The sequence below is a fragment of the Eucalyptus grandis genome, chromosome 2, assembly GCF_016545825.1.
Source record: "Eucalyptus grandis isolate ANBG69807.140 chromosome 2, ASM1654582v1, whole genome shotgun sequence".
NCBI classification, from domain to species: domain Eukaryota; kingdom Viridiplantae; phylum Streptophyta; class Magnoliopsida; order Myrtales; family Myrtaceae; genus Eucalyptus; species Eucalyptus grandis.
The window spans coordinates 1572606-1594690 of NC_052613.1; the positions used below are offsets into that span (position 1 = coordinate 1572606).

The 22085-nt window shown below is 41.8% G+C and overlaps 2 protein-coding genes and 1 non-coding gene across 3 annotated transcripts; 1 reads left to right on the plus strand and 2 right to left on the minus strand.

Moving 5' to 3' along the window:
• The first annotated feature begins 7208 nt into the window (after positions 1-7208).
• On the plus strand, positions 7209-7799 carry LOC120290188. Its single transcript, XM_039305945.1, has one exon. It carries the CDS (start codon positions 7209-7211, stop codon positions 7797-7799), a length of 591 nt encoding a protein of 196 aa, XP_039161879.1.
• Positions 7800-8866: 1067 nt separating this feature from the next.
• On the minus strand, positions 8867-13394 carry LOC104417552. Its single transcript, XR_005548752.1, has 3 exons — positions 13218-13394; positions 12116-13135; positions 8867-9600 (listed from the first exon to the last, which is right to left on the minus strand). It is a non-coding gene; the product is annotated as a cytochrome P450 736A117 (transcript).
• Positions 13395-16515: 3121 nt separating this feature from the next.
• On the minus strand, positions 16516-19189 carry LOC104417561 (cytochrome P450 736A117). Its single transcript, XM_010028821.3, has 3 exons — positions 18669-19189; positions 17932-18520; positions 16516-17284 (listed from the first exon to the last, which is right to left on the minus strand). Exons 1-3 carry the CDS (start codon positions 19115-19117, stop codon positions 16673-16675), a joined length of 1650 nt encoding a protein of 549 aa, XP_010027123.2. The 5' UTR covers positions 19118-19189; the 3' UTR covers positions 16516-16672.
• Positions 19190-22085: the final 2896 nt, after the last annotated feature.

Sequence of the window (22085 nt, forward strand, 5' to 3'; positions counted from 1 at the left end):
TGAGAGACTCTTAGGAAAAAGAGTTCCTCAATTTTAGTTCCCTCATGACTCTTACTTATTCTTAAGATTTTTATTTAGTGTTTGCTATCTTAGGATGTTACCAATGATCATGAATTAATTCGATCTAATGAGACATTTCTAGAAAAGCAAGTTGAACTGAAATTGAGAGTTTGAAGAAAATGGGAAGATCGAGTTTGAAGAATTACATTCTAGTTTTGTATTCATTGATCGACCAATTATGATTGTTTTTGGGATAATCATACTTGTGAATACAATTTATCATTAAAAGAGATCAAAAGAAATATAATGTAATCAATCGATCTAGAGTACTGCATACTATATCTACTCAAAGATATGATGCCCATTATGAGTTGTTATATATTCCTAACATATGTATAGTAACGAGCTCTCAAAGTATGCTGGTCGCACAGATTACTCACCGGTATGAATGTTGAAGAGAGGTAAAAAGGATCCTGTTCGGCCCACCATGTGCAAGTGGGTGATGATGGTTTTATTAATTATTGTGATTGGCCTAAGTTGGCTCGTCCACCCATGTTAGGCCTAAAAGCCTGGCCCACAAGATTAGGGCCCATGGATGGAGGGATATGTTGAAGGGTTGTAACTTTTGGGGGAACGTCTTTTATCGAAGGGACACGTCCTTTGGAGAGGATGTATTTAAGGGGAAAAGAGAGGGAGGAACGCACCTTTTGACAGTAAGTACGTTCCTCCTCCCTCTCTCTCTCTCCAAAAGAAAAGGTAACAAAAGAGACGACACTCTCTTCCCTTCAAGGCGAATTGACATCATCGGATCGAACGGGATCGCCTTTCTCCCTCATATCGGTGTTGGTGTTTAATCTGTGGACAATAAGGTACGCTCGATTTCGTGGTGTGTCTTTGATCGGTGATACATGTTTGTTTTTGGGCTCGTCTTTCGCATCTGTTTTAGGGATTCGATTTAGTGTCGAATCCTGTTTTTGGGAATCCGACAATCTCAACAAACGTTGTTCACACGTGCCCATACGCGAAGTTTTGCAGCATCTTTGACTCTCAACGTCGACCCTAACTGTTTTTTGTTTTGTTTTGTTGGACCTATGTATACAAAGAAATTGTATCGTGGACGTTGGACCACATAATGCCTACATAGAACCTATGTTAGAAACATTGCAATGTCAGAAACTAGGATAAACGGGTAGAAGGAATTTAAGATGCGAAATCTGTCTTAAGATCAATACCAAACAACCGATTGTTAATCAATGCTAGCGTTGGGTTATTTGAAGGAAGTCTTTGGTTGACATATGTCGCATGTCACAATGACAGTCGGCATATACTACTTGATTAAGTGAAAACAAAGGAGCCGTGTGGGAGTAATAATAAAACAAGTGCTTGGCAGAGTTCTTGGCCATCGCGGTCGAGGATACAACTATGGTTCGGACTTTGCCAAGCTACAAGGACATGATCAGCCAGTACTTCCTCGTGAGGTGATGAAGAGATATGTGCGGCGATTTGCCAAGCTAGTGGAGATTGCCAATGATTGGCGATTTGGGAGGGCTTGGTTGGAGGTTGCTATTTCTTTTCCTAGACTTGCTCTTTCCCAAAACAATCAAAGCAAAGCTGCTAGGACCAAGCATGTTGGGAGAAACAAATCATGATATTGCTATTCTCTACTTCTTAATTGATTCCCACACAGTTTAATATACGGAAGTCACTGAAATTCGGCCGAGAGTCGCTCCACCGACTGGAACACTTAAAGGAGCTCCCGTGTCAATCACTTCCATTCCTCTCATTAAACCATCTGTAGCACTCATAGCTACAGCTCTAACTTGATTATTTCCTAATAATTGTTGTACCTCACAAGTCACATTAATTTCTTGACCGATAGTATCTCGACCTTTAACTACCAGAGCGTGGTAATCTTATCAAGTCAAGAGCAAGACAGCTGTGGCAAAAGACTAGCTCTCTTTTAAGAGTCTCTCTCTCTCTCTCTCTCTCTCTCTTGGAAGAGCTCCATCTCTATCCATGGTGATAGTGTGTCCCAAGCCCTAAATCTCCCAATATCAATGAATCCCAATACACCCGACGACTAAAAATTCCTCAACCCGAACACAGACCACAAAAATGGATGAACCTATCGTCACAATGTAATCTCTCCTTACTATTATCATCCGTCATCACTCATTACAACAGCCCCTTACGAGTATGGATGGAGTCTGGACTTTATGGATTCTTTGGGTAAAGAATGGTAAGTGAAATAGAGACAGCAGCGGTACTCGAGCTCCCTTCATCCACGTTTTTTCGGCTCCACCACTCGGTATGTGTAGGATTTAATGTCTTTCCTTTCCTAGGAAAGTCTTGGAGGATGTCCTGAATTTGCACCTATAAAACAAAAAAGAGGTTGCAATGGAGAATGAATCAGTTAAAGAGCATAGGTTGGCTGCACTATGTAGACGAATGGGGCAAATGTGGTTAGAGGATTTTGTAGCCAACGTGTTTGAAGAAATCCCTAAGGATAAATGGAAAGCTTGTAATCTCATACTGCTAGGGAAACTATTCTCCAGGCCTAATGTTAACTTTCCGGCCTTTTTATCCACCATGAAGAAGGCTTGGAAGACTGAAAATGTAGTGTGTGAGGTAGTGCAGTCGGGCCTATTTTCGTTCACTTTCAGAGAGAGGAAGCTAATTTGAAAAGAGTCTTGGATGCGACCCTTGGTGTTTCTTGGGAACCTGCTGATTCTATACAAACTACAACCAAAGGTACCTATCCACAAGCATGTCTTTACTCATTGTGCATTTTGGGTGCAAGTGTTGGGAATTCCAATAATTCGAATCACTGAAAAGACAATGCTAGAGGTGGTCGGGAAGATAGGCAAGGTGGTGGAATTGAAAATAGATGGCAAAGAAGGCAGTCCATGTAAAGTGGGCGGAGCGCGGGTGATGCTAAACTTATCACGCCCCCTACAGCCAGAGCATTGGTGAATTTTGATGATGATCAAATATGGGTGGACTTTAAGTACAAGAGGCTTCCTTACTATTGCTATTCATGTGGCCGAATAGGCCATTATGCCACAACCTATGAGGAAATCCCTTATGAGGAACCAAAGCCGGGGGAGGAAGTAGCGGGAAACTTTGGATTTTGGCTGAAAGCGGAAGCAAAGGAAAATAGCCCTTTCTGAAAAATGTATTATGGGGAGGAGATACCAAATGAGGAGCAAGAAATAGCTGAGGAAACTCCACCGGCCGGTACTATGAAGATCCCAACCAGTACTCATAATTATGAACAGCAATTGAATTATCCTATGGAAGCTCAATCTTCAAAATTACTAAAGTTAAAAGGGAAAGGCATAGCTAGTGAGCCCAAGGTCGTGAAAGGCAAAAGAGACACAAGCTCTCTACTTCTTCTCTCAAATTCATCATGGACAGAAACGGTGCTGGATAGCATAGCTACAACACACAAAAAGAGCAAGAAAGGTCATATTCTTCCGGCAAGCAAGAAAATAAAGAGGGCAAAGTGTTATAATTTACAGGGGATAGGATGCAAATGCAATTGATGAGACTCTGCTTCTCGAAACACCTATCCAAGTAGATAAGGGAGTGCATGAATGGGCTTTGGTGGCTAGCCCTAATAAGCCACCGGGGGATAAATGAAAGTTTTGAGCTGGAACTGTTAGGGATTAGGGTCTACCTTGACGGTCCAGTATCTCAGAGCCCTTGTGGCTCTTGATAGACCCGATTTGGTGTTCCTAATGGAGACAAAGAACATAAAAACAGTGGTGGACAGAGTTAGGTAGCAACTTAAGTTCAAGGAGTCGTTTATTATCAATCCAATTGGCATAGCAGGGGGACTAATAGCAATGTGGAATGAGGAATTAAAGGTGGAGGTAAAGGAGCATTCAAACGAGCTGATCGATATTATATATAGGGATCCTACTTCCGATACCCTGATGAGAATATCCTTTCTACACGCATCTACTGATTTCCAGAAGAGGATTTGTTTATGGCAGAAACTTCGAGCAATCCACCATATCAACTCATTACCATGGATTTGCATGGAGGACTTCAACGAGGTTCTTGATTTCTGGGAAAAGGAAGGAGGACGAGGGATGGATCATTATCGAATGGTGGCTTTTAGGGAAGTGCTGAATGACTGTGCATTAATGGATATTGAAAGTAAGGGGTGTGCCTATACATGGTCAAATAACGAGAGGGGGGAATTTGGTAAGAGAAAGGCTTGACAGGTGTTATGCAACATAGAATGGAGAGTGGAGTTTCCAAATGTAGAGGCATTTAGTTGCTTTGCCAGATTAGGTTCGACCATAGTCCTCTTATCCTCACTCTACACCTGAATATCCTCTGAAGGAAAAAAGAGTTTCGCTTTGAGGCATATTGTTTAGAAGACCAAGAATGTAGAGATATAGTTAAAGGAGCGTGGAATGATCACCATAACACACTGGAAGATGTAGTTCAAAAATCACAAAAGGTGGCTGGTGCATTGGGAACATGGAGTAAACGGAAATTCTCAAACGCACATAAGCAAATTGAACTTTTAAAGAGAAGACTCACTGTGCTGACTAATAGTCCAGAAGGAGCTGAGTTCTGGGAGGAAATCAAACAAATTAAAGAGCGGATTGAACAGTTATGGAGGCATGAAGAGATGTGCGAAGTATGAGATCCCGCATTAAGTGGCTAAGGTGGGGGATAGAAATTCCAAATACTTTCATGCTACTATGGTCCAGTGGAGGGTACGGAATAGAATCACAATGTTGAAAATGAATGATGATCATTGGTGTCGGGAACCTGAAGCACTAAAGCGACACATTGGCCAGTTTTACCAATCCCTCTACACCATTGAAGGTCCTAGAAATTTTCAACCAGTCCTAGATCAATGCCCACAACTTGTCAATGCATAAATGAACGAGTCCTTGATGAGGAGGGTAACAATGGATGAAGTAAAAGAGGCGGTTTTTCAAATGGGAGCCACTAAGGCACCTAGACTAGATGGGCTTTGTGGGCAATTTTATCATCATTATTGGATTGACATTCAACAAGATGTATTCCAGATGGTTGATAGCTTCCTCACTACGGGTACTTTCGATCCTAAATTGAATATGACACATATTGTTCTCATTCCAAAAGTAGCAACTCCGGAACACATTACTCAATATAGACCCATTAGTTTATGTAATTTCAGTTATAAGGTCATTTCTAAAGTAATGGCAAACTATCTTAGGCTATGGCTTCCGGATATTATTGCAATAGAACAGAGTGCCTTTGTGAGTGGAAGACAAATACAGGACAATATCTTGATAGTTCAGGAGGTGCTACATCAACTGCGCATTCGAAAGAGGAAAAAGAAAGTTCAAGCAGTTCTTAAATTAAATATGCAAAAGGCATATGATCGAGTTGAATGGGATTTCTTATATGAGTGTATGAAGAAAATGGGATTACGCAAGGAATGGGTCCAAAGGTGTGAAATGTGCATTTCTATGGTATATTTTAGTGTGAAAATTAATGGAGAGTCGATACAACAGTTCCATCCATCTCGAGGTATAAGATAGGGAGATCCACTTTCGCCTTATTTATTATTATGGCAAATGTGCTATCTATTCTAATGAGCAGGGCAATATCAGATGGAAGTCTGAGGGGAATCAAATTAAATAGGTGGTGTCCAACTCTATCTCATCTTTTATTTGCGGATGACGTCATATTTTTCTTGGATGGAATGATTATGGAATGTCAAAACCTAGCGAATATCCTAAACCAGTATCGCTATGCATCAGGGCAGGCCATCAACTTAAACAAGTCAGGTATTTTCTTTCGCCAGAATTGTCCACTAACTCTAAAGAGAAACTTGGCAAATCAACTACAAGTCCCTATTATAGACAAGACAAGCAAATACTTGGGAATTCCGTCTGACTGGGGACAATAAAAAAAGCATATGTTTGCATGGATCCTAGCAAGGGTCAACTCGAAGCTAGAGGGCTGGAAGGAGAAATTGTTGACTAAAGCAGGGAAAGAGGTACTTATCAAAACAAATTGTACAAGCTCTTCCACAAGTATGCAATGTCTATTTTCAAGATACCGATCTCTATTCGTAAATCAATAGAAAAAAGAATTGCGTGCTTTTGGTGGAAACAAACTATTGACCGAAAAGGAATTCATTGGAAGAGTTGGGAATCTTTGAGAACAAGGAAGGACACCGGAGGATTGGGGTTCAGAGATTTAGTGTCTTTCAATAAGGCTATACTGGGGAGACAAGCGTGGCGACTTGTTCAGGATCCGAATTCCCTATGGAAAAAAGTTGTTAAAGGTATTTATTACCCACAAGGAGAGTTTTGGCGTCTTTGGTAAGGGTAGTCGCCCCTCATGGGGATGGCAAAGTCTCGCTGATAGGAAGGGAAGCAATTGAATCGGAGACGAGATGGCTAGTGGGTGATGGTAAACATATCGAATTAGGGAAGATGTGTGGCTACCTGGAGGTCGGATCAGAGGAGGTGCAAATCTAAATGAACCAACAACTGTCGCGGAATTGATTGTACCTGAAGAAAAAGAATGGGATGTGGCGAAGCTAAAGGAAATGTTCGACGAGCAAGTTATCCACAAGATCCTTTCAATACCGCTCAGCTCACACTCATCAATGGACAGAATAGTGTGGACGGGCAATAATATGGGCTCCTATATGGTCAGAAATGGCTACAACAAAATATGCTCCCAGAAAAAACAGCTGAAAGAAAACCAACCATCATCGTCATATCAGCCACCCCGAGGTCTATGGACAACAATTTGGCAAACCCCACACTACCCAAAAGTGAAATTTTTCCTATGGAGCGTCGTAATAATGCGTTGCCGACAAGAGAAAATCTCTACAGGAGGAAAATGTTACCTGATCCACTTTGTCCCATTTGCCATGAAGCCCTAGAAACTCTCGAGCATCTCCTCCTCTTATGTTCCTGGACGAAATAGATATGGTTAGATCCCCACATACTATTGAATACAACCATTGAGAAAGTCACAAGAATGGATAAATGGATCTCGGAGAACTTGTTTCACCGAATGAGTGGAAATCAAATGCACTCCTTGCAGGTATTTTATGGTCGATATGGAAAGCAAGAAATGCATGGGTTTTCAGATCCAATCGACTAAAACCACAACAAATCGTGGAGGACGCAAGCTATGATCTTGAACTCTACAGAAAATGGAGTCCCAATACCACAATGCAAAACCGAAAGAACGAGCAACTTGGGAGAGGGGAGGAGTGGATACCACCGATAAAAGGCGAGCTGAAATTGAACGGGGATGGGTCTTGGAGTTGCGCCTCAAAACAGGGCGCGGTTGCAGGGATTTGCAGAGACCATCACGGGCGTCTTGTGGATGGATTCGCCAAGAAAATCCTCGCACCATCTGCCCTTGTCGTAGAAACCCTAGCTCTAAAGGAAGGGCTGCACTTCGTGGAGGAGACACGCACGAGTGCCCTTCAGTTCAACGAACAGGGGAGACCAACTAAAGTATTTCCTGTTCAGATCATCACAGACAACTCAACAGCAGCAGAAGCTATCCTGGGCTGGGCCGAAATACCTTGGGCTGTTCAATCGGTGGTGGCAGAGTGTAAACAAAAGTTGGGTTCATTAGCTGCAGTGTCCATGGGCTTCAATCCGCGAGAAACGAACCGGGCAGCGGATTGGATCGTGAAGGTGTGCCGCGATGATTCCCTTGCGCCGAACTGGTTGTCTTATCCTCCTCACTGTCTTACGTCTATCTTGTGTTTGGGCTTGGGTAAAAGTCCTTGTTTTGTTCCCAGGACGTAATGAAAGAAACCTCTTTTGACCAAAAAAAAAAAAAAAAAAAAAAAGTCACTGAAATTATCTATCTAATTTGCCGGCCATTTGGTTTTAATTTTAGTCAATGTCAGTCTTATAAAAAAAAATGTCCTTCTCTGGTGATTATATGATGCATTTGTCATGGACAAAGCCATTCACATGCAATGTAGTGCATCGTGGTAGAATTTTCTTATGTCCTGAAAGCCATCCTGGGATATCATCCTGTGCAGGGTAACAAAAGAATGCTGCTAGGATTAGCGATGGCAATAGCGACCCAAAATCAGTGCTCTTCCGACTAATCATTGGAGCCGCGCCAAATCATCTAGGGATGGGTTGATCACGTGATCATCATGCTTTAAGCATGTCGCTTTTTGATAGATATCTGCGAAATAATAATTAAGTGCTTAGGTCTTTCTAAGTGTTTTAAGTGATTGGGGAAATGAAAGAGATGACTGATGGGTATATTTTTCTTTTTGTTCAGTGTTTTGGGAATCCTTTGTGGAGAGTTTGTCAACAAATTAAACTATTTAAGATCAATTGATTAGGTTGAATTAAATTTCAATCAGCCATAGATTAAAAATTAAGAGTTCACGCCTTCTTGTCGACTAATGATTCTAAGAAATTAGGCTGCAAGCCATCCATCTTGAGTACCATCCATTATTAAAGATCATTATACACTAATCTTCCTTGATTATTCTAACTATTCTGTCATTAAGAAAACAGAGCAATTCTGAAATTTTGTAAATCAAAATCCATCCAAGATTTGGATTGACCGAATCGACTCTCAGATGAATCTCCGGGGCTATCATAAAATTTGGTGCCTTTGCTCAGACGTGTTGGCCTCTCCCATTTCGTGTTCGCAAAGAGCCCTTCACCTTCCTCAATCCTCAGTACCGAAGCTCCTACATCAGTTCATGACGTTCATCGCTTATATCTTTAAATACATCCCTATTTTGGATCGTCTTCTTCTCACAGTAACTGTTTTCCACATGCGCATATAGGCCTAATTGATACTTCACTGAACCTATCTTTATGAAAAGAGTGTATTCCGACCATCAGACTGCATAAGAACTTTGCATTGCCAGAAATATTTGGAAAATGGGAAGAAGGAACTTCATCCGCCACATCTGTCGGACAACATTGCCTGAATTAGATGTAAAAATAAGTAAAAATCGTTGGTAGCATTATAGAGTGGCTATAGCGGCAGAAGCAATGAGAGGGAACTTCTTGTGAATGGTTAGACCAGTGGACTCGGTCATGTCCAGCTGCCCCACGCCATCAGGCAATCTCCAATCGAACTTGTGCAAGAGATTGGCCAAAACAAGCTCATCCACAACAATGGCGAATGCGATTCCCGGACAGCCTCTCCGCCCTGCTCCGAATGGAATGAGCTCAAAGTCATGTCCCTGGAAATTGATGGATGAGTTCAAGAACCTCTCCGGACGGAACTCGTCTGGCGAGTCCCACAGCGAAGGGTCTCTCCCGATGGCCCAAGCATTGACAATCACTCGCGTCCTTGCCGCGACGTCATAGCCCATCACTTTGGTGTCTTGGGTTGACTCTCGGGGATTAGTAGTGGGATCGGAGGATGCGATCGGAGGGTTTCCTTGATCACGGCTTTCAAGTAGCACATTTGGTCCAGGTCTTCCTCGGTTATGCTCGACTTGTGACCGGCAATCCTTCTGACCTCGGCTTGTGCTTGTCGCATTGCATTTGGATGTCTGAGAAGCTCGGTCATTGCCCACTCTAGGGCAGTGTATGTAGTGTCTGTTCCCGCTGCAAATGCATCCTGCAATTATAACAATGTTGTCGGCATGACTATCGTACGCCTGCTCGAAAGTATTCTTGCCTGATGATTAACCTTGTTGCCAACATTTTTTTGGTCGAAAAAGAGCTTATATTATATTAGAAATTAAGACAAGGTATAACATCCGAAGAGAGAATATTAAGGAAACTAGGCGGAGGAAAGAGGAGCCAGTTTGTTGGTGGGCCTTGATCCCGGTGGGCTTTTGCAGCCCAATCAGCTGCTAGGTTTGCTGTTCGCCGAATGTGTTGAAGCGATAGGAGAGGGCATTGCGGGAGAAGATCTCCAAGATTCGCGAAGAGATGAGTCTCCTTCCATGGCGGCTTCTGTTTCGTCCGAACGATCTCCACCAACTGCAAGCAATCAGATTCAATCACAACGTGCTGAAGATGGAGTCCCTTCTGGATGATCCGTTGGATAGCAGAGATAAGGGCATAGATCTCAGCTTGGAATGCCGACTGAGTAGGCACAGATCGGGTAAGCACATCCGTCAAAATTCCTTTGCTATCTCTAAAAATGCAAGCAATGGATCCGTTCTCCACGACTGAACGAAAAGCCCCATCAATATTACACTTGATATAACCCTCCGCTGGGGGATTCCATCTGTGCCCTAGACTAATCTAAGTGTTTTGATGTTTCTGTGACGAGGGTTGGATGACCTTGAAGATGGTGTATTGGGAAAGGGCTTCATTGACAACTAGGAGAGGATCCAGCGGAATCTGGCGAAAGACAGCATTGTTTCGATGTTTCCATATCTCCCACAGAATATGAGCAATCGTTTCGAGATCCGGAGACGCTTGAGGGTTAGAAACACGATCCACAAGCCAGGCATCAAATCTGCGAACAGAGGTAGGAGACATACTGACTTTGATTTCTTCATGATTCCAGATGTCTTGAGTCCATGGGCAAAAGAAAAACATATGCTCAATTGTTTCTGGGATAGAATTATGGCAGAGAGTACAGTAGGGATGCGAGATGATATGTCGCTGGTTGAGATTATGTTTGGTTGCTAATGCATTTTTGCAAGCTAACCATAGAAAAACCTTAATCTTGGGAACTGTGTGCATATTCCAAATTCTCCTCCATAACAGGGGTGGGTTAGTATAAGAGGAAGATGGATCATGAATTATTGTCTGAGATTGTGAAGATAGATAATGATGACAACTCTTCACTGAGTAGGTACCCGAAGGAGTCTCTGTCCAAACCAGTTGATTCTGATGGAGAGACGGATTGATAGGAGTGTTGAGAATGGCTGTACTAACCTGGGCATCGAAGAATGAAGTAACACAGGAAGACTTCCATTCAGAATTTTGGGAATCAATGAGATCAGCAACTAGTTCTGGTTCTCCATCCGCAGGTAAGCCTCCTATCTGACCTTGTGGTAACCAATTATATGTTCTAATGTGAATCTGCGTCCCATCCCCGACTAACCAACGTAATTTAGGTGTAATCACATCTCGACCTTTCAATAAACTCTGCCATCCCCAAGAAGGACGGTGTCCTGAAGTAGCAGATTGGAAGGAGGAATATCTGAAGTATAAACCTTTAAAGAGCCGACTCCAGATAGCTTGAGGATGCTGAAAAAGCCTCCAAGCTTGCTTTCCAAGCATAGATTTGTTAAAGGTAATTAAATCCCGAAACCCCATCCCCCTGACCTTGTTGCCAACATTGGGAGACTAACATTAAGATGAAATTACAATTGGCCTATCAATCCAAAGTGCCCAAAATAGTGCTCCTTGACCAAAAGGAGAAAGCTCAATCAGAGAAGGAGAGTGCTAGGATCTAGACTATACAATACTCTGTTCATTTTAGTCTGTCTCTACCTACATGATCAGTACCATCACGTAGCAATCTAGAGTGATTCCACGTTATTTCATAGGCTAATTAAAGTGCAACTTTTGCCAAAAACTTGAGTGCAAATTGCTAAAATGACATCGACTGACATTGCATGCTCACAACTGAAAGAGGTATCAAACCGTCCGTTTGGGCTTAACTCCCCCAAAAAATCTAAATTTTAGGTGAAATCTCAATTCTGCCCAAACTTATTTAAGTTAAAAAAAAAAAAAATCATAGATTTTCACTATACTCCCAAATTCACTCCCACAACACTCTCACTTTTGCACGGAATAACAGTAGCCTCATGATATTGATCATTTGGAAGAACTCGGTGGCTATTTTTGGATGCGAGAGCAGATTTAAAACTAGAAAGAAAAATATAATTTTTATTAAGAAAAATGTTATGGATAAAATCAGAATTGGACTTAAAAACTTTGGAGTTTTTAAGGGAATTAAGCATCATCTTTTGCAAGAGATGTGTGCTAAACTAACAAATTAAAAAAACATGCCGAGACAAAAGTCTATAATGGACAGAGTGATCTGAAACATTAGAAGAGATCGTGGCCACATATCGATGGTTCATATAGCTCCGCGCACCGTAGAATGATTCTAGGAATAATGATTAGCCAAATAAACAAAAAGGGCCGTGCAAGAACTTGCGTACCAAGATGAGAGCTTTGATGGTAATTTTATCAATGGAAAAACCGACGGAGCTATCCTTCTGGATAGAAAGCAAGATATCCACAAAATCTTCTTTGCCTTCTTGTACGTCGACGCCGCCCTCGCAGTTCATCCTCTTCTCAACATGCTCTTCCACAACTTCATCCAAGAAACCATCAAGCTCTTTAGCCACCTTGTCCAGCCGCTCATCCAAACCGCTCACTCGATCCACCCATGCAAGCCAAGGAATATAATCCCCGAAGCTGAGAGCTCCCAACAACTCCACAAATTCCATGAGTATCGCCTTGAACCTCTTCCCACCATACTTCCTCCCCAAAGCCACCCTGCACACCACGTCGTTGGTTAGCGCTGCGAACCTCTCGCCCAAATTCACGGTTGTCGGCGATGCGGAAGAAAGCAAGCCCTCGATGTCGGCGATCAGGTTGGCCACCTCTTCCTCCCGGACCGGGCGAAACGACTGGACCCTCTTGTTGCTCAGGAGTTGCAATACGAAGACGCTCTTCATCTGCCTCCAGTACTCGCCGTATGGCGCCATCGACAAGTCCTTGTAGTCGTACACAAGCTTTTCGAAGATCTTCGACTTTGGCCTGTTGGCAAAGATGAGGTCGTGGGTCTTCATGATCTCGCGGGCGGCATCCGCTGACGAGACCACAAGCACCGGCACACGGCCGAGTCGGAGGAGCATGAGAGGGCCATGTTTACGGGACAAGTTTGCAAGTGAGGAGTGAGGGCGCGAGCCGATCTGGTGGAGGTTTCCGAGGATGGGAAGCCTTGGTGGCGAAGGTGGTGGGTGGTGGTGTTTTGGGTGGTGGAAGGTGAAAGCAACCATTTGAAGAGGAGCAAGATGCAGAAGGTAAATGGTATTAAAAGGGGATAAAGATATTGCCTGAGAAGTGCACTTGACATCATTTTCTTCTATCAGAACCCCAGATACAACTTGCTTCCTCCTGCGTCTGGTTCTTTTTATAGTGAGTAGGAGCAGGCGTTGAGGAACCTTAACTCGCTATCCATCCAAAACGAAAGTCACGAGATGTCATTCAAGAATGCATTAGTATCGAAATGGGATGTGCGGTAAAATGGAATACCAGTCCAAACTTCTTCGCTTGCACCATACATTGGCCTCAACAATTTGGACACGGGAACTGAGTTGCTCCGAATCAAACATGTATGTGCGACTAAGGGTGAGTACTGAAACTGAACCGAATTAGAGCAAATCGACCGGTTCTGGACAGCTCCCCATTCCTAAAACTTGGAACCGGTGACTGTTGGTCAGGTCTCCTGTTCTAGGTGTAAACCAAATCATCCGGACTACCTAGACTGGCTCGATATTTTTTTATTAACAAGTTAATGATACTTGATTATACTTTATCACACCTTTAATGTCTTTCTATCAATATTTTTATTGATTAAATAACCAAAATACCAAAGAGTAAGAGTTTAGACTATGCAACTACACTCCAAGGGAATATGGGAAAAAGAAGAAGAAGATATCACCATTGATTCTTGACTAGATGGGACTGGTTGGTCCGATTTTAAAACCAAATGGGCCAACTGTCATTCCACGAATTGAGAATTGACCCTTCTAATTCGACCTTTGATTTTAAGATGGAGATTAAATCATTTTGAATTTGAGCACTTGTACATAAGATAAATTTTGGGACCACTAAGCCTTTCAAAGAAAACGATGTTTCGTGATGGACATGGTAAAGTGGGTGGCCCATTGCCAATCAATTACTTGCGAGATTTCAACTATATCTTCAATGATTAATTTTCTTTTCCGTCGCCATTAATCGGATCGACCTGATTCGTTTCATATCTCCGTCAAATCAATGTGAAATCGATGACAGAGTTTGCATGGTCCAGCCGCCCCATCGGCCGCCGGAATAGACACGACATTTGCATTTTGCAGTCCTCTTGTCACGTGGGGTCTTCTTCAGCGTGGACAGTTTGTGTGAACTGAACCTATTCTTTTCTACGTATGGACGATCCTCTGGCTTTCAGAAGAATAAAAAAGAAAATTTTCATCACACACGTTGATAAAATTTTACTGGTTTTTTTTTTTTTTTTTGTATTTTTGGGTAATTTATGGATAATAAATAAATACCTTTAAAATACTCAACTCTTTTTCACAGTTACTATTCATGAGTAACTATTTATAAGGTCAAACCCAAATTAAAGTCATAGGGACACTGCCTCTACATAATTGATAGGGAGTATGAATTACACCCCAATAATATGGGGCCAATGGCATGTCCTTGCGATGGCACAGAAGCCTCTTGAATAGGGTTGACTTGAGTTGAAGAAATGACATGAATTGGCACATATTTAGTACATATGAAGCTTTTGTCTTGTTAAATAAAAAATACAACGTTTTAAAATAGCACGAGTTGACGCATGGTTAGTGTCATAGTCCACCGGGACCCTCTCCAATCATAAATGCTAGAAAATATAACTCTAACAGAGAATTAGGATGCATGAACATGGGTTGACAGGCTTAGTCTATACCTGGGTCGGTCGGAGAAATATAAGGTCGTGGGTCTTCATGATGTCAAGTGCACAATCAGCGGATGATACGACGAGGACGGGCGAGCTCCTGAAGGGGCCACAGCGCCTCGACAGGGCTTGGGGCGAGCAGTGAGGATAATCGCCGAGCTGGTGGAGGTTCTCCATGATTAGGAGCTTCAACAGTGACAGCGAGGGAGTGAAGGAGAGTAGCGGTGAGGCATTGAAGCTCGACATCACCGGTGGCGACGGTGGTTTTCCACTGTTTCTGCGTCCCAAGTGATTTTAGGGTTGTGAAGACGAGGGGTGAAGGAAAAAGATAGCGAACATGTGAATTTATATTGTTCGTGCTGTTGTGGAGCTCCACGTGAATTCTCCTATGTAGAATACCAGGATATTTCCTGTCTTGTTCACTTGCCATAAAAATGAATTGACTCGTTCCCCTCCGGTAATTTTGAATGAACATCTCTAACTAAGGATAAATAAATATTTACTATTCTTTTGCCTTGTGATCACTATACATGACCAACAACGATTTTCTTCCGAATTGAGACAAATATATTAATATTATAATCATTATTGGTAGATCGATATTGTAATCATCGTCTTAATATCTAATTTCTTTTGTGACCGTCTGTAGGCTTAACTTTACAATAGTACCTCTTTGCAAAAATTGTCTTGTTGCCCGATGTGTAAGAAATGATATGTGGGGTTCATTAAATTTTAATTGATTGATTGAAAGCAAGTCGACTAAAAGGAGTTGAACGCGCAAAGATGCACGCATCCATTTTCACAGAACTTACAAAAATATCAACATCATCGACCGCAACTCTGCCCGAAATGGAACTATCACTCTCTGATGACCTTGCTAGTTTCGTCTATCAGCCAGAAAAAAGGAGTCTCCGTAGTTCATTTGTCCAAGAACGAAATGGACAGAAATTCTAATACAAATTTGTTTTATCTGATCTGCAAGAGCGACGCGAAGCGTGAACCAAGAAGATGGCGTGCTCCTCTTGCGACCCCGCCTCATTTTGATTAGTGGTTTATGGGTCAGTGTCATCATAGATTGAAAACGGAACGAGACATGTCGAATTGTATTTGGCTTTTAAGTTAGTGTCACCTTCATGTCATCTCGGATTCAAGTTTCCCTCTTTTAGTAGATTCCGTGTTCTGATTTGTTTGTAGAAAATTCAATTGTACTTTCACAGTTTAGTAAACAAAAATCGTTCAAAGCTGAACTTTTATGGGTTTGTCCTTAATGGGGATTTGATTAAATATCTCAGAGAAGGTTTCTCGAGATGATCATCACGGCTGTGTATCAAACATTGCCATTACAGTTGGTTTGGCAGAGTAGAGACCGGGATGGGTCACGGCTGGTGCTTTGGTATAGAAGCTGTTCCGAGTTGGTGATGATGGTTGGTCCTTGCATTGCACAGCTGCCATACAGAGCAACGAAGAAGAGATAAAAACTAATAAATAAAAAAGTACTTCAAAAATTATTAAAGTATTATCAAAAATTGTTCATGTCAACTACGGTCGTACCACGTACTATAGTCGCAGCCGACATCCATGTCAGCAATTATTAGACACAATTGATTGGATGAAGTGAATTGACACAAATGCAAAAATTTTATCACTCATTTGACCCCAAAAAAAAAAAAGAATTTATGACCGAATTGACACAATTGTGATCAATTTAAGACTTTTTCAGTAATTCTCCCAAATTTAAAGAGAAACAGGAATTTCTTACTTTGATATATCTATCACTTTTCAATTATGTATGGACTGACAATTTGTAATTGAAAAAAGAAAAACAAAGAGAGCCATTATCCATCATCAATTCTTGCATTTAATTAAAAAACATTACAAATCAATCGCAAATTGGTACAAAACCGTTACTAAACTATTATAAAACATTACGAAACCATTATAGATTAATGACGGATGAAAATCATTACAAATTGATTACAGTAAAAAATCATTACACAAACATTCGCCACGATATTACAACAATACATATAAGGTAATGACGATGGTCTTAACTAGGGAATGGAGTGGCAACAGCAAGGAGATGGACTTTCCTGTGGATGGTAAGACCAGTGCATTCGGTCATGTCCAAATCCTCCGCTTTCAGACCCTCGGGCAGTGCCCAATCGAACTTGTTCACCAGATTTGCCAAGACAAGTTCGTTGGTCGACATCGCGAATGACGTACCGGGGCAACCCCTCCTCCCAGCACCGAAAGGAATCAGCTCGAAATCCTGTCCCTTGAAGTCCACCGAGCTGTTCAAGAATCTCTCCGGCTTGAACTTGTCCGGCTCGTCCCACGTGCTGGGGTCCCTCCCGATGGTCCACGCATTCAAGATCACCATAGTCCCCGCTGCGATGTCGTAGCCTTGGATTTTGACGTCCCGGGTCGACAGTCGTGGGACGAGGAGCGGGATCGGAGGGTGTAGGCGGAGAGTCTCTTTGAGGACTGCTGGCAAGTAATGCATTTTCTCCAAGTCCGCATGGGTTATGTTAGGCTTGCCGTTGGCGATTTTGCGAACCTCAGTTTGGAGAATGTTCATGGCACGAGGGTGCCTTAAGAGCTCGGTCATTGCCCACTCCAGGACTGTGTACGTTGTATCAGTTCCACCAGCAAATATATCCTGCACAAGCACAAGGGTACTTGATAATCAATCGTCATGGATAACTAATGATGCTTATCGCTTCATTCAATTATGACTCATAAATACTCTTTCAAACACGAGTCACAACTAAATGAAGCGATATATATAGAGAGAGACTTAAAAAATTAGTATCTAAAATTGTGAGATATTTCCAAATTAACGAGAACTTATCATATAAAATTGTAATTTGTACTTTAGAATTCTCTTAATTAAGTCATCAACTTGGTTACCCGACTAATTTTGGTAGGGACAAAAAAACAAATGGTTATATTTTTTATTCCTAATTTGGAAACATTTTCATTTAGTGTTAAATGATTTGTAGGGTAGAAACATGAACATCATCCATAATTAAGTTAAATTAAATGTAAGTATAGTTTATATTTGTGATTTGTCTATAAACAATTGGTTGGAGAAAATTTTCTTCAAAAAGTACAATGGACAATATTGTTGTTGGGGTTTATTCTAAGTCGGTTGTGGAAAAAGTTAGTAATCGATTTATAGATATGAGAGAAAGCCCATTCTTTAATTTTTTGGGGGTGAAATAGCCTCAAGACCATCCAATAATTATCTTGAAAGAAAAAAAATTGATTGCATGAGATCGTTGGTGGAGAAAAGAGGGAGCTTACCAAGACGAGTGCTTTGATGCTATCCGCACCAAAAGCAAAACCAACAGTTTTGTCCTTCTCAATGTCCAGCAAAACGTCCACAAAGTCTCTCCTATCTTCACCTCCGCCGCCGATGCTCCTCGCCTCCATCTTCCTCCGATGCTCCTCCACCACCTCTTCGAGGAACTGGTCGAACTCCCTCGCGACCCGCTCCACTTTTGCGTCTAGACCAGTTAGCTTGTTGATCCACCCAAGGCTCGGAATGAAGTCCCCAACGTTGAAAATGCCCAGCAACCCCATCATATCCGCTAAAAGTACCTTGAACTTCTTGCCCTGCATGCCTTCGCTGTACTTCCTCCCCAGAGCCGTCCGGCATATGATGTCGTTCGTCAACGACGCAAACAAGTCGCTCAGGTCCACCGAGCGATGCTGCTTGATCTTGTCCATCAACAGAGAGACCTCCTCTTCTTGGACCGTCCGAAACGAGTGGACCCTCTTGTTGCTCAGCAGCTGGAGGACGCAGATGCTCCTCATTTGCCTCCAGTACTCGCCATACGGCGCCAGAGACACGTCCTTACGGTGGTACAAAATCCTCTCCGACAGGGTTGACCTGAGTCGAAGAAATGACATGAATCGGCACAAGGTCAATGTCCATATCTGTAGTCCACCGGGACCTTCTCCATCGTAAATGCCAGAAGATATAACTCTTAACAGAGAATTAAGATGCATGAACATGGGTTGACAGGCTTAGCCTATACCTGGGTCGGTCGGAGAAAATGAGGTCGTGGGTCTTCAAGATGTCCCGGGCACAGTCGGCGGAAGATACGACGAGGACGGGCGCGCTTCCGAAGTGGAGCATCATCAAGGGGCCATAGCGTCTCGACAGGGCTTGGAGCGAGCGGTGAGGGTAATCACTGAGCTGGTGGAGGTTCCCGATGATAGGGAGCTTCGGCGGTGATGGCGGAAGGTGAAGGTTAGTAGCAGCGGCAGAGGAGAAGAGGAAGCGGAGGCATTTGAGGGTGAGGAAGGTGATGAAGAGGACGAGTGTGATTGAGGCCAACGAGGGTGTGAAGGAGAGTAGCGGTGACACGTTGAAGCTGAACATTGCCGGTGGCGACGGTGTCTTTTCGCTGTTTCTGCGTCTCGAGTGAATGCCTATCTTTTTGGGGTTGTGAAGACGAGTGGTGGAGGGACGGGGAGCGAACATGTGGATTTATATTGCTCGTGCGACTGTGGAACTCCACCTGAATTTTCATTTGCAGAATGTCAGGAAACTTCCCATCTTGTTCACTTGCCATGAGAGAGAATTGACTCGTTCGCCTCCGGTAATTTTGAATGAACAGCCTTCCTAAGGATAAACAGATATTTTGCTCTTATTTTGCCTTGACCACTATACATGACCTACAACGTTTTCTTCCGGATGCGACAAATATATGGATTTTGTTATCATTATTGGTAGATCGATTTTGTAATGATCCTCAAAATATCTACTTTTTTGGGCCAACTAGTCAATCTTTGACGAAACCTCTTATCTTTTTGACCGACGAGTAAGTTATTATAGTTTGAAAGCAAGTATATTGAAAGGAGTTGAACGCGTGAATATCCACACGTCCATTTTCACATAACTTGCATATATCCCTCAACATCATGTCCACGGCAAGTCAGGCTAGAAATGGAATTATCACTCGTTGACGGTCAATAACCGGCTAGAGGCAAGGGCAGGAGAGGCAACCCCCTGGCCATTGGTGAGGGTGAGCCTCATCGGCCCTTAGTGAGGCTTGACCTCACCGTGGCTAGCAAGGTTAAGGCTCACCCTCACTTCTCGCCATTTGCCTTCTTAAGGCTAGAGGGAGGAGGAAAAAAAAAAAACATAAAGAAAAAAATATATTAAAATAAAAAAATATTTTAATATTATTAAAAATAGTGCATGTCAATACTAGCCACGTTATATAAGATTGGTTAATGTTTACATCAGCGATTTCCGGTCAAAATTGGGTAGAGTTATTGAATTGACATAAATGCAAAAGGTTTATAACTTAATTAGCACAATTACAATAACTTTAGGATTATTTTGCTAATTTTCCCATTATTAATGATCTTGTTAGTTTTGTCTAAAGAAAAAAAATTAGCCAAAAGAAGGAGGAGTCGCAATTCATTTGGCCACGAACGAAATGGACAGAAACCAAATACAAATCGACTTTATTTTGCTTGTTCTTGCGACCCCACTTCATATTGATTGGGGGGTTCATGAGTCGTGTCATTATGATTTGGGAAATTGATCGAGACATGTCAAATTGTGTTAACTTTTAAGTTGATTTTGCCTTCATACCATATAGGATTGTAGTTTCTCTCTCTTTGTAAATTCTCTGTGCTCTGATCTCGTTGGAAATTCACTCGTACGCTCAAAATTTAGTGAACAAGATTCATTTAAAGCTGAAATTTTTATTCGTTTGCCCTAAATGCTGATCCGTTTTTCATTAAATATCTCATAGAGGGTTTCTCAAGATGATCAACACGGTTGTCAGCAAAAAATTATAGTTACAGTCGGTTTTACAGGATAGAGACCATGGATCACGACGGTGTTCTAGTATAGAAGCTGTTTTGAAATGGTGATGGAATAAAATTAAAAATTGTCATGTCTCTCTCTTTCATCTTCACGATAACACCATGCAATATTATTTTGGGGATTTTGGTCTCTTTTCTCCGTTTATAACCAACAATGTGAAGTTCAGAAAATTAGAACATACACCGCCAATATAAAGAAAACTTCACACAGACGGTTTAATCCACCCTAAATTTGAGGATTTGAGCTACCTAATCCCTCACTAAACATCAAATCCAAGGTGGATTAGACCGCGTGATTAGATATTATTTTTCCTTTCTTATAGTCTTTGCCGCGTTGATCTGATATTTTGTCGCCAAGTACCTGTCGTTTTGCGTATAATCCTCCCCAAATCTCGGGATTATGGCAATCGCAGGGTCTGCAGGTCTGCAAAGTTCTCGTACTGCTCATGTACCCTATTCCACCCTATGGACAAGGAAGCAAGGACAAAAGGCTCGACTTGGACTCGATCTTGCCTCCTCCACGCTCTACTAAATCAGTCAAACATGGAGTCCCCAAACATCCTTGAAAATTAACGCGCATTATCGAATAATTAAAGTTGCAAAAGGATAAAATTAGGGTTTAATCTCTCTGTTTCGCGGTTCTTGCGGACAGATTAACCTACCATTGGCTGCGTTTGGTTGAGCTTTGGGGAATACGTAATTTCTCCCAATTCTTTTTGGCTTAAGGTGTATTTATTCGAAGCATCCCAGTCTTTTTTCCCCTTGTCACCGTTACTGTTACATGGTATTCGAATCCCCTGTCCGGCGTCAATACTAATAGTAATCATTGCGTACTCTTTCTATTTGTAAATTAACCGTGCAAAGAAAATGAAAGAATAAATTGTATTTCTAATTTTATAGGAGATGTTGAGAAGGCGTACCTAGTACACATTGAAGTATTTGTTGTTTTGCAAGACCATAATAAAAACGTAATTTTTCACCAAAAATAAAAAAAAATAAAAAATAAAAACGTAATTTTTTTTTCTTCTAAATGAATATGATATTGAGATTTTTTTTTTTCCCAAAGCATGATTAGTTTCTGACATCGCTTCCGGCTCTAGGCCTTTTATTAAATAGTCCTAGTAAAGCCCACGACGGAATATTTTTTTTCTTGAAACGAGACCTAACGTGACATAAAGACTCCTTTACAACTCACTGATTAGCTCAAATCAAATGATGCAATCTCATATATATGAAGCGACATGAAGGGTTAAGTGCAATGCTTACTGCTGGATTTTAGAGATCACTTGCGTCAGATACTTGAGAGAAATTCGTGCTTCAATGTGGCCGAATGATATATGATTGGACTAACTTACGTGTAAAATATCAAATGAATCAAGTTTCAAGCAAGTTGGGGTCTTCCAGAGGAAGTCGTGTTCAAAATACTAAAAGGTGTTCGGCAAATCAAAGAGTGGGTCTCTTAATTTTTCTACGTTCTTGTTGAGTCCAATGCCCACAACACTTTATGTGACATCCCAAAATTTGGCTCTTGATTCGAATATATGAAATGGCCGTTTTATTGAAGCGCTTATGGTTAATTTACTCTGAGCTGGCCACTCACGAGTTAACTA